The sequence below is a fragment of the Sciurus carolinensis genome, chromosome 14, assembly GCF_902686445.1.
Source record: "Sciurus carolinensis chromosome 14, mSciCar1.2, whole genome shotgun sequence".
Lineage (NCBI taxonomy): Eukaryota > Metazoa > Chordata > Mammalia > Rodentia > Sciuridae > Sciurus > Sciurus carolinensis.
In genome coordinates, this window is record NC_062226.1 from 61,954,705 (window position 1) to 61,968,451 (window position 13,747).

General features: G+C 36.2%; 1 protein-coding gene across 1 annotated transcript; it reads left to right on the plus strand.

Moving 5' to 3' along the window:
* The first annotated feature begins 12,078 nt into the window (after window positions 1-12,078).
* Window positions 12,079-12,513, plus strand: LOC124964863 (40S ribosomal protein S15a-like). The gene has a single exon (XM_047525575.1). It carries the CDS (start codon window positions 12,082-12,084, stop codon window positions 12,472-12,474), a length of 393 nt encoding a protein of 130 aa, XP_047381531.1. The 5' UTR covers window positions 12,079-12,081; the 3' UTR covers window positions 12,475-12,513.
* The last annotated feature ends 1,234 nt before the right edge of the window (window positions 12,514-13,747 follow it).

The window sequence follows — 13,747 nt, forward strand, 5'->3', positions numbered from 1 at the left end:
TGTTTCCTGATTGCCATTTCCTGAGTTGTTCTCCCCACAACCTTCCGTCATGCCTCACCTCCGGCCCAGAACAATAGGGTCGGCCATTTCTGGGTTGAGACCTCTGAAACCATGAGTGCCAAATAAACTTTTCCTCTTCTAAAATTGTTCTTATTAGGTCTTTTGGTCACAGTGATGAAAAGGCTGACTAAAACAGCCACATACTACACTATGAATTCACTAGTACAAAGAATTCCTAGGTACTGCTAGTCCATGAAAGCAATATGAAATCTTAGTTATCTCTATCTTGTGAACATTTGCCTTTTGAAAGCAGCAGTTTCTCATGGTCAAGACTGCTGTAATATTTAAACAATGAAATGCAGAAATCAGAGGATTGACAACCAACTCTCCTTCCACCACAGAAAGTTGACCCATTAGGTCCAGTGGGTCCTTGGCCGGTACAGATACCTATTAATTATGGAATGCTGACTCATTTGATTATATCTCTGAGATGTGCTGTCAACAATTTCCATGATTTAATGAATCTAATGGAGTTAGGCATTACATAAAGAAATGAAATAGGACAAAATTCTCATGCTAGTCTTCCTTTTCTAACTGGGAAGAAAGACAAGTGCAAAATAAAATTCTCTATCCTATAGCCTGCTAGTTTTTGTTGTCTGGACTCTTTCATGCATCAGTGACATTTACTGATTATATTTACAAGACATAAGTGCTTTTGAACTCACAGTACTTTGGAGAAGTAAACCTAATGGGCATGCAAACCTCCAATTGCAGAGTCAGGGAAACTAACTTAGTTCATTTCCAATCCTTAAAACTCAAGTTTTCTGAATTATGGATTGGCACAGCAGTACAAGGATTTAAGTTTTATGGGGCTGGATGAAAACTTTATATTACTGTAAAATGGAAAGAAATAAGGATTTTTCTTAAGTTACCCAAACATTTTATTAGAAGTCAGATTATTTCCAATTCTTAAACTGCATCTATAAATCTAGAACATGAACATGAATCTAGGGCAATGGAGAGGGAGTTTAACTACAATAAGTCCTCCTTGGTGATGGATTGGAGACCTAAGCTGTCAGCTGACTTGCTGAGGGAATTTCTATAGGCTGCTAGTTAATCTGATATACATGTGAGACGATCAGGCAGGATGATTTTCTGTGAATTCTTTTTTTTTTTTTTCTTTTCTTTCTTTCTTTCTTTCTTTTTTTTTTTTTTAAGAAGAAGTATTACTGGAAGCTGGAACTCTCCTGCTCTCTCTAATATATGCAAATACTTTAGACACGTTCCTCAGTTCAGAGGCAGCAAATGGAAACTATCATGTGATTCCTCACTCTAGTCTTTGCAATGGAACAAAAGGAACTTTTTTCCCCCCTCCTAGTCCTGTATTCCTCTTTGATATTCCATCACTCACCTCAAGGAAACCTCAACAGGATTCCTAGAGACAAAAATAACTGCTTTCCAAAGAAAATTCAATGGCTCCATCCCACTGCTACTTTGATAGGTTAGGACATGAGACTCATTTACATGCTACTGCATAATTAATAAAAGGTGCAGCAGAACAAGTGACAGAAATGATGAATAAATACATGAAATGACACAAGATATTCCTTCACAGAATATACAAAAATGAAGTGTCAGGAGGAGAGTATCAAAAGTGACAGACTGATCTTGACCAAAATAGAGCTCTTAAGCTACTATTCAAACTTTGAGAACCAATTGTAAGAAATGGAATGTAACAAATTACAAATAACTCTATGATACTAGCTGGTAAAGGCAATAAAAATGTACCAACAAAGAGCTGGAGGAGTTCAGAAAAGAGTAAGTCCCCTCCATAGTCCTGCCCACTTGGATACAAGCATTTAAGGTTTACCAGGAGGTATAAGAAAGATGTGGTTCTCTGGGGTCACGGGAGAGGAAGGGCACTGCAAACTAAGAGAACACGATGAAAGCCACGAAATGAAGACAGTGGAAAGATGTGTGAAAAGTAGAAAATAGTAAGAGTTCCTTTGCTTTGACTTTGCTTTTGACCTTAGAGTATGTGGTAGCAGAACTACATGAGTTTAGAGTATACTTTTGGAAAATTAGATCGTATTTCAGGTCACCAAGAAAACTGAACAGCAGATTAAGAACTCAGGGCAGGGGGCAGAACTCTGTAGAGTCATTGAGAAAATTTGGGGTACAAAGAAGTGATGTAATTAGGAATATTGGAAGATTTGTTCAGTAGCAGTATGGGGGAGTGGAGATGAGAATTAACATACAGACCTCGTTTACATGTCTTGATATTTTTCTGGGTGTTTAATTCAACTTTCTGGCCTAAAAATTTCTAGGATAAGATGCATAAAATTTCTGAATTTAATTATTCTCTAGAAAACCTTGGACATTTAATCATTGATAACTTAGTTTTCTAATCTGAAAACAGTGAATAATGATATCTTCCTTTAACCACTATGATCTCCTGTATATTCAATAGTAAAAGGCTTCAAACAGCCAAAGCAAAAGGAAAAGGCTGTAGGCATCACCTACCCTAAGTGAACTACAAAGCTATAGTCATCAAAACAGCATGGTACTGGCATAAACAGTACCATGCAACAGAACAGACCAATGCAACAGAATAGAGATTCCAGAAATAAGTCCATGTATTTACAGTCAATTTTTTTTGACAAAGGTGCCAAGAATATACAATGGGAAAAACACACTCTCTTCAATAAATGATAATAGAACAAATATATATTGCATGCAGAAGAATGAAATTTGATTAAAGACTTAAACTAGGAAATAAAAGCATATTACAAGAAACAAAATAGGGAAGAAACTATATGGCATTCATCTGTGCAATGATTTTTTTTATATATGACCCCAAAGCATTGCAATAAAAGCAAAATATAGACAAGTGGGTTTACATCAAACTAAAAAGTTTCTATACAGGAAAAAAAAACAATATAGTGAAGAGACAACCTATAAATAAGAGAAAGTATTTGCAAATCCTCTGATAAGGGATTAATATTAAAAATATATAAGGAACTCAAAAAACTCAATAAAAAGAAATTAAGTAAACCAATTCAAAAAATTGGCAATGGAACTGAATAGATATTTCTCAAAAAAGACATAAAAATGATCAACAGGAATATGAAAAATGTCAATGTCATTAACCATCAGGGAAATGCTAACCACAATAACACACACATTCACACACACACACACACACAGATATACACACACATCTCCAGTAGATTGAAGAGATACCTCCCAGGTTATCACAGCTTATTCACAAAAGCAAGATATGCAAACAACCTAAGTGTCCATCACCGAATGACTGAATACAGAAAATAGGGCATATGTACTTAGTAGAACATTATTCGGCCTCAGAAAAGAAAGACATCCTATCAGTTGTGACCACACAGATGAACATGAAATACATCATTATGTTCAATGAAATATGCCAGGCACACAAAGGCCACTACTGCACAATCTCCTTTACATGTAGAAAAAATAAAGTTGAACTCAGAAGCAGAGAATAGAATGGTGGATATGCGTCTGGAGGAGGTTGGCAGTTGGGATGTTGGGTAAAGTATATGAAATTTTAGTTAAGTAAGAGGAATAAACTTAAGACAGCTATTGTGCAAATGATCTCTATAATTAAAGCAGTGTTATTATATTCTATTTTTAATTTATTATTGTATTCTTTTAATTTGTTTTAATTTTTTACAGACTGTATTTTGGTTCATTGTACACAAATGGGGTACATCTTTTCATTTCTATGGTTGTGCACGATGTAGATTCATACCATTTGTGTAATCATACATGTACATAAGGTAATCATGTCTGTCTCACTCCATCATTTTTCATACCCCTCCTCCTCTCATTTCCCTCTACATAATCTAAAGTTCCCCCATTCTTCTCTTGTTTCCCACACCCCACCTCCATTATATATCATCATCCATTTATCAGGGAGAACATTCAACCTTTGTTTTTTTGGGATTGGTTTATTTCACTTAGCATAATATTTTATAATTCCATCCATTTATCTGCAAATGTCATAATATTATTCTTCTTTATGGCTGAATCATATTCCATTGTGTATATATACCACAGTTTCACTTCAGATAGAGTACTAAATCTCCAAAATTTATAAAGAACTTTCAAAACTTTACACCAAAAATACAAAGAACTCGATCAATAAATGGGCCAAGGAACTGAACAGACATTTTGCAGATGAAGACATACAGGTGATTAATAAATATGTGAAAAAGTGTTCAATATCTCTAGTAATTAGAGAAATGCAAATTAAAACAACTCTAAGATTCTATATTACTTCAATTAGAATGGCTATTATCAAGAACACAAACAATAATAGATGTTGGCATGGATATGGGGAAAAAGGCACACTTTTACATTGCTGATGGAGTTGCAAATTGGTGCAGCTGCTCTGGAAAGCAGTGTGGAGATTCCTCAGAAAACTTGGAATGGACCCACCATTTGATCCAGTTATCCTACCCCTCAGTTTAAGTCCACCCAAAGGACTTAAAGTCAGCATACTACAGTGATGTAGCCACATCAATGTTTATAGCAGCTCAATTCACAATAGCTAGATTGTGGAGCCAACTTAGATGCCCTTCAACAGATAAATGGATAAAGAAACATTTATACATTTTGATAGATCATACATAAATAGAGTATAATATCTCATTTTTCTGATTATACACATTGCAGGATCACTTCTGTCCTGCAATCATAATTGTACATGAAGTAATAATGTTTGTTTCACTCTACTATCATTCCTTCCGCCGCACCCCTTCCCCTCTCTTTGCTCCCCTTTACCTAATATAAAGTAACTCTATTCTTCCCTATTCCCTGCCAGTACTTATTGTGAATTAACTTCCACATATCAGAGAAAACATTCGGTCTTTGGTTTTTTGTGTTTGGCTTATTTCACTTAGCATGATACTCTCCATCCATTTGCCAGCAAATGCCAGAATTTCATTCTTCTTTAAAACTGAGTAATATTCCATCATATATATGTGTGTGTGTGTGTGTGTGTGTGTGTGTGTGTGTGTATATGTATATATATTTTCCTTATGGTGTCATTTGAAACTAAAAGAGTTTTAATTTTGAAGTCCAGTTTATCTATATTTCCTTTTTTTCTGTTACGTGTTTCATGTTGTGTCTAAGAAGATTTTTCCTGACCTAAATTCATGAAGATTTATGTTGTCTTCTAACAATTTTACAGTTTTAGCTCTTACATTTATATGTATGATCAATTTTGTGTTAATTTTTGTGTATGGTGCAGTACTGCCTCATTTTTCTCAGTACAGGTATTCTATGATTCTAATTACCATTTGTTGAAGACTTTTTTCCCTCATTTAATAATCTTGGCAGGCTTGTTGAAATCGATTAACTAAGGATAGTTTTATATCTGTGCTCTCAATTTCGCCCCATTGATCTATATGTTTATATTTATGCTGGTGCTACAATATCTGAACTATTGTAGCTTTGTAGTAAGTTTTAAAATTGAGAAGCATGAGTTCTTCTATTTTGCTCTTCTTTGTTAAGATTTCTTTGCTTTTCTTCATCTCTTTCATTTCCATATAAATTTAGGATTTGCTTGTTGACTTCTACAAAAAGTCCAGCTGAGATTTAATAGAGATTGCATTGAATCTGTTAATCATATTGGGCAGTTTTGCTGTCCTAACATTAAGTTTTCTAATCTTTGAACACAGAATGTCTTTCTGCTTATTCAGTCTTCTTTCATTCCTTTAAAAAATGTTTTGTAGTTTTCAGAGTTCCAGATGTATACATCCTTTGCTTAATTTATATCTAAGTATTTCATTTTTTATTATTGCAAATGGAATTGTTTTCTTAATTTCATTTTAGAATTCGTTTAGAAATAGTTTTTCTATAACTTATATCCTACAATTTTGCTGAACTTATCTATTAGTTTTAACGATTTTTAAAGAGATTCCTTAGGATTATTTATATATAAGATTATGTTATCTGTGAATAGAGATAGTTTGACCTCTTCATTTTCAGTCTGAATGACCCTTATATTATTTTCATGCCCTACTGCCCTGGCTAGAATCTGTAGTACAATGGTTAACAGAAGGGACAATAGAGTCTTCTTCCTGCTTTTGAGGGACACATTCAGTCTTTTACCATTCGGTTAATATTGGTTGTGGGTTTTTCATAACTTTCCTTTATTAGGTTGAGAAAATTCTAGCACATATTATTTTTATAGAAAAATTATTTAAATATAAACACACAAATGAACAAATACTTGATGAATGGAACTGGATTCCATGGTTTTATTCTCAATGTAAATCTGGTTCCACCCTGAATCTCAAAGAAGGAATCAATTAAATGCAGATTCTTTTGAGAAAGGAAGTTGAAAACTTGAAGGCTCACATTTTACCCAACATTGTATGATTCTTTCTAACCCGCCCTGTAACCTCTTTTATTTGTCTATTGTCCAGATCTTCATTCTGGCTGTAATAATTTTTAGTAATATAATTCCTATCTCTAATGATGGCTCTAATGCTAATGCCTAGAAGTTTCTTTCACATTGTTCATTATCCAAGTCTGATAAGCTCCAGGTGAAGATTCAGGGCAGTTTCTTTAGAAAGTACAAGTAGTAACCATTAATGAGACTTAGCCATTTCAGGAAATGGTGAAAACTTGATCAAATGGAAACTCCAAGGAGACTATCTTCCAGCAGTTTCTTACAGCCTTCACTAACAATGAAAATTCAGTTAATTGAAAAGTTACATACATATATATATATTCTTCTCTATGCACTTGTAATTCATAACCCCTTCCATATTTTCACTCATTTAACTGGCCTACTATTTAACAAAGAAAAGCCATTATTTTTTGTACACCAAGTCCTATCTGAAACAAGTTGTAAATATTTTGCAAAGTTGATCAGGATGAGTCAAAGAAAAGCCCTAAATGACATCTTTTGGCAATGGGAGTTTGAACAAAGGGAAAGGCATAGTTACCTCCCTAATATAAACATATATGTTTTTCTTCTAAAAATAAATGTAGTTTTGTGAGAAGACTTTACATATTCTTAAAACAATATGTTTTCTTGTTCTCTGAATTGTTAATTAGGTTTGAAGTGAAGCCTTAAGCAATTTGTAGAAAATTATGGTTAAGTTAGAACTTCAGCTGAAGGAATTAGGATCCATAGGCTGGGTATTTTAGTAGATAACAAATTTTACCTTCTTAATTTTGTACTCACCAAGATTACTAATACCATCTAGCCAGAGGGCTTACTTCCAAGCAGGAAAAATGCAACCTTCCAATTACTGAATGATATAGAAAAGAAAAATAGTGCTGAAATATTAGAATTACTCTCCCTGAATGACAACAAAATGTTCTTTTTTAGTAGTTGTCTAAAAAATCCCCATCCAACATCATAATTAACTAGGAAAAAGTAACTAGAAGGAGATTTTGGAACATAACTGTGCAAGATATAAGATGACAGCAATTCTAATTTACATTTGATGTGAGTCCACAGTTGTGATGCTAATGTTCTATGTGCAGGCCCAATCAGCAAACACGAAAGGCTGCCTTCAAGGTGGATTAGAATATTTTATTTATTAAAAGGTAGGAACAGGAGTTCCTAAGTGAACAATCCTTGGATACAATTCAGAAGGCCGATGAAATTGTATAATAAGGTCATTACATTATCATTTCACTAATTGTAACTGGAATTGTGTATTTTTTCTGTTACGAATAGAAGGCAGTAATCTACAGAAGTAATAGTGAAAACTGCAATCATGATCTTTTATGTTAAACATTAATGAAAAAGCACATGTGATATACACCCCAAATGTTGTTTTTAAGCATATTTTGCTAACTATAATGATATAACTTTTTGTAAGTATATGTATTTTCTTTTATTAATTTTTAAATATTTAATTGAGAAGTGGTCTGTTGGTGTCAGTAGCCTGCTGAGGAGCCCACGGAACACTCATAAGAACCTTTGGCACAGGGGAGAGGAAGTTGTTCATATGTGGCCCTGCCTGGAGAGAGGAATCTGCCACATGCTCCACCTTAGGTCAGCTGGTGTGCATCTTTCTGGTCTTACTCTCTCTCTGCAGAGCTTCTTTGATAATTGCAGGTGAGGTAATTGAATGAGGATTAGCTTCAGGCTTAGATTCAGAGTATTAGATTCAGGCTTAGGTTTGTTGTTGTCAGAGAAGTTGCTCTCAGAATTACAAGAAACATAAAATTTACTCTGAGCAGAAAGGAAAATAAGTAACTCACGTGGTAAGTCCAGGGACACAGCAGGTACTGAGGGGAGATGGGAAAGCATTAGTTCTGATCCTGGAACATTCAGGGCTCTTTGTTCTTTCCTGTGTGTACTTCGCTCTTGGACTGAGAGCAAGAGGTCTCCAGTGATTCTGGCCATCATGTGCAAATACTCAATTTCCAAGGGAAATTCAAAGGACATGTCTGTCTTTATATTAGTATTTGGAAGCAAGGAAATGCTTCATGGGACATTTTCCTCACTTCAATGGGACATTCTCCCAGGAAAGTGTCCTTCATGTTTCCTTGACCAAGACTAGATTATATTCCTATTTCTAAATCAACCATTGACAAGGGGACTCTGATCCTCCCGATTGACTCAGACTAATCTTTTAAGGGTAGAATGGATATTGTCAAACTCAAAGACTCAGTAGGTATATTGTACTCAATCACTTTCTATTAGAAACACAATTTTATTTTTAAAAGAATATAGCAGTGCTTTTATGAGAGTGTCAGTAATAGATATTAGGCAGACAAATACAGGATGTTGCAAATAGAAGACATTTCCAATTTTCTTATATTGCATTAGTCTTATCTTCCCAGGTGAGCATCATATCATATGTTCGTGTATCTAGTTCCTATCAAAGTGCTCCACACATATTAAGTACCCAAGTGATGTTTGATATGATTGAAAAGGAATTGCTAAAATAATAAAACAAAAAGATTTTGTTTTCCCAGGAATGTTGACAGTACGCTTCTACCCCATAACACTGTTTTCTTTCACTCCAGAAGGAACATCAATCAGGAGGGTTTGGTTACTTATTTTAGTGGTCTGTTAAGCATTTGTGTGGAGTTTTTCCATAATAACCCAGAAGAATGAAAAGAAAAATCTCTAATGTTTCAGCTTAAAATGCATCATCAAATCCATCAGGCTATTAGTATGCAGCTAGGATGCTGATTAGGCTTCAGTATTAAATATCATTACGATTTTTATTCATTCTAAGGTCACTGGTATCAATCTCTCAATAAATCAAGTCAAATTTAATATATATCAAAGAGCATGATTAATAGTAAGGGGACACTATCAACTAATAAAGGCCCCAAATGTGAGTTTGAGAGAAACTGAGACTAAGAAAATTCAATGAGAATTATTTGAAAGATATTTTTAACCTGATGAAAAAAAAAGTGAACTAAAATTACACCATCTATTATGATATTTCAAATTCAAACATCTGAGTTCCTTTTGAAATATGAGAACTAAAAATGCATCGATCTCCTTAAAGAGTCGAAGGCACAAGATCCTATAATTTTTCCATGTCAGTTAGTCTCCTCCACTTAAGTCTGATCAGAAGTTGGAGCCATAGGAAATATCCTAGTGGTTTTAGGAAGGTGAGGGCAAAGGGCTTTGATATGGGTAGTTAGGATCTCTCTGAAGTCATATTAGCTGTTTTCTAGAAGCAATGCCCACAGCATGCAGGGAAATCATGGTAGCTGCTCCAAAGGGGAATGACTGAGCCACAGAAAGACACAGATGTTTGATGTTGGTTAACATGTGGACTTTGCAAGTTCCTCATTAACACACTCTTTTCTAAGAACTAGGGGACAAAAGCAATCTCAGTGTCTCTTGATACCACAACCAGGTCCCCAATCCTGTCCTCTTGGCTGTGGCCATTTTGAATCCATGTATCTGAGATGGATCTACCTCAAAATTGGGCACTATGTGGTAAAAAATTCATGAAGATAATATAGTTGTTTTATCTTTTATCTATTCCAAGAGTCAGATTTACATTGAAACTTAGGTTTCAATACCTTCTTAAGTCAATTACATGATTAGTGGTTAGATAGTCTAGACAGCCTGAGGGAGTGTTGTGTTTGAGCAGAAAGGGAAGCGGGGCACCAGGACTGAGTTACAGTGCATTCACCCAGGGGATTGCTCAAAGTGCTCCAGTGGGAAGAATATGTGTGCATTTTAATTTATAGCACAAATTTTGTTAGCCTTTTAAATTTGCTTAATATAGGGCACATTAAAGATTAAGAGATAAATATGTTTAAACATATCGGCGTGCATGCTCTACATATCCTGACAAGGATGTGTCTTTGTCAATTGTACCTTGCCATCTTTGTGGCTACTTTCATTATCTCAGGTTGGCAATTTTTCTGTTCTGATTCAACTGTTTTACAGGTCCAGGGCCTGCTCTTTCCTCTCCATTTTTGTAAATGTGGAAGGAATCGGGCCCTCAGTTGTAAAGACCGTTTTCTACTCTGCATAGTAAGTACACACGGTCAATTGAGTTGGTATATGTCTTTTCTTGCTGAGTTTTCAGTCCAGAAATATTGATCTACATAGGCATTATGCACCAGGTTAGAGACAGAGCAATGCTAAAGTGGTGGTACTTTTCAGATGCATCATCTGTGAATGCCTGGCATATTTCCTTCTTCATGATCATTATTCTTTTTTTCTACTCACTTCAAACTCTCCGTTTGAAATGATACTCTTCATCTGGTAAAGAATTTCTATCCTGTCTACCTGACTAGGGAATACTGCTAAAACCATTCCAACCAGAACTTCAATATAATTAAAGCACACTTCTAAAACATTTTAGAAAAATCTTGATTCCAATGACAAAAGTACAACATGAATGGAATCCCATTTCTAAAATACAGTGTGCAGACAAGACAAACTCAAACTCAGTTACTCCCACTTTATTCTCACAACACACTTCTGATACCAGGTGTGGGTGCATTTTCCCCCACTGGCCAATGTAAGCCCTTGGCCCTCACCTTTCTAAAGCCACTACATTTCCTAAGGTCTCCCAGACTTGAGTGAAGGAGACTGACTGCTGTGGAAGGATGGAGGATCTTGTGCTTTCCACTCAATGCTGTAGCCGTGGGCACCAGCGGATGTGTCCTAATTTATTTCTGTTCTGGCACTGTTTACCTGGAGTAGTGTCAGGTCCAACAGATTGGTTCAGTCCCATATCATTCTCCTCCCCTCCTTCAGATGGCAGTCACATGTGTGGGCCTCTGGAACTCTGGATCAACTGCCTACTAATTGGTGTTCCCACAATCTCCTCCTTGGGTTCCATTATTTTGCTAGAACTGTTCAGGGAATCAGAGAAACACTTGAATTTAATAGTTTATTACGAATGATATTATAAAGAACACATGAAAAGATGCACAGTGTGAAGTACAGGGGAAGGGGTGTGAAGATTCCCAGCCCTCTCCAGGCTATCAGCTACAGGAACCTTGCTGTGTTCAGCTCTCTGTAAATTCTCTGAAATCTGCCCTTTTAGGTTTTTATAGAAGACTCATCATGTAGGCATTATTGTAGCAACCTATTAGCCACTGGCAATCAACATTCAGCCCCTCTTCCCTCCTTTTGAGGTTGAGAAGTAAAGCTGAGATTTCTTATTTTTTCCCAACATACCATGGAGGGTTGGTATTTCAACCCCTCTGAACACATTGCTGGTGGCAGAAACCTTTTTAACAGATCACGAGGAAAGATCATTTACTGTTCAAAATAGAACACACTAATATGTTGAGATGGTTCTCAATGTCAAGTCCTAAGTGGCCCTTGTTTTATAAAATATTTTCTAAAATCATGTTAATACATGTTAATACATGGTTATGGAAACATTTTTTTCCCCTTTTGGTAATTTTGGGTTGAGAATGCTATGATAACTTGAAGAGAAAGGCTCATCTGGGTCACAGGCTGACTGTCCAGCTGGATGTAGGAACAACAAAGACATGGGCGTCTCTAGCCGAGCTCATAATGGACATTATGAATTCGGCTTAGAAAAAGATAGCTTTCCACCATCTTTTCGTGCCGCCATAATGGTGCGCATGAATATCCTGACTGATACTCTCAAGAGCATCAACAATGCCGACAAGAGAGGCAAAGGCCAGGTCCTTATTAGGCCGTGCTCCAAAGTCATCGTCCGGTTTCTAACTGTGATGATGAAGCATGGTTACATTGGCGAATTTGAAATCATTGATGATCACAGAGCTGGGAAAATTGTTGTCAACCTCACAGGCAGGTTAAACAAGTGTGGAGTGATCAGCCCCAGATTTGATGTGCAGCTCAAAGACCTAGAAAAATGGCAGAATAATCTGCTCCCGTCCTGTCAGTTTGGTTTCATTGTATTGACAACCTCAACGGGCATCATGGACCACGAAGAAGCAAGACAAAAACACACAGGAGGAAAAATCCTGGGATTCTTTTTCTAGGGATGTAAAACATACATATAATAAAATGCCTCAATGGACTCTGCTTCTAAAAAAAAAAAAAAAAAAGAGATAGAAGAGAAAGTAAAAACAAACAAATGAGCACCCCGCCCAAACACAAACCCTTCTCCTTTGCATTCACTTTAGTGACAAAGAATGAAGCCAATATTGCATAGTCAGTTCAGGCAAGGTGGTACATGCCTGTAATTCCAGTGGTTGGAGAGGCTGAGGCAGGAGGATTACAAGTTCAAAACCAGCTTCAGCAACTTAGCAAGATCCTGTCTCAAAATAAAAAATAAAAAGGACGGGGATGCGGCTCAGTGGGTAAGTGTCCCTGGGTTCAATTGTATTGTCAAGAGAGAGAGAAGTAAGCCTGTTCCTATGATATCCCCCTTTATTTGAAGATGATTATGTTTAGAGATTCCTTTGTATAGTATTTTTTCATCTTCTCAGTATCTGGGGGAATTCGGCCTGGGTTCCTCCTATGTTCAGGTTCAAAAAATTTTATAAGTGTAGACTCTAACATTGGCATGAACTGATCCATGGACTTCAGATTCAAAAAATGATCACAGCACAGTTATTGTTCCCGTTTTTACTTCATGTAAATGAAAGACCCTTCCTCCCAAGAAATTCCCTGTTCTAATGCAACAGTGTTAGCCACTGACGACACTCTTGAGCCTTTCTTGCTGACCAATGGTTGCATTAGAAGGAGAAACAAAAGAGTGGGAGGGCACCAAATCTGTGGTTTGAGGTTTTCAAAGTCTGGAAGTAATCTCCTTTTTCTTTCCTGGAGTAAGGCCCTAGGTCCAAGATAACTAACTGTGCTCTGGAGTTTGTTTGAATTGAGAGTAAACAAAATTATTCCTTAATCTCTGCAGTGAACTGAACCATTTCAAACCTAAATTGGCTGCAACTATTAAAAGAAGACAAATGAAACATAAGAATCAGAGAAGGAAAGACATATGGTCATCTGAGTCCCTAATGATGCAGCCTACAGATGCCCAAGAGGATTCTAGGAGGTAGAGAGGCTTTTCCTGAATATATTAGTGTCTATTCTACTGAAGCGGAAGTCATCCTTTCATAGTGTACATAAAAGTTAAGGAGTGACGGCAGGTCAGGTGGGCTTGAGAGGGGCCTGGGTGTGTTCCTTTCCAGCCCAATTACTGTACTTCCAAGAGCCTCCTTCTCCAACCTGAGTCATTGCAGCATTGCGGTATTTTTGGCTGTTAACAATTTGTGTAGGATCAGTTTTCATATCTATGCAATTGTATTTTAT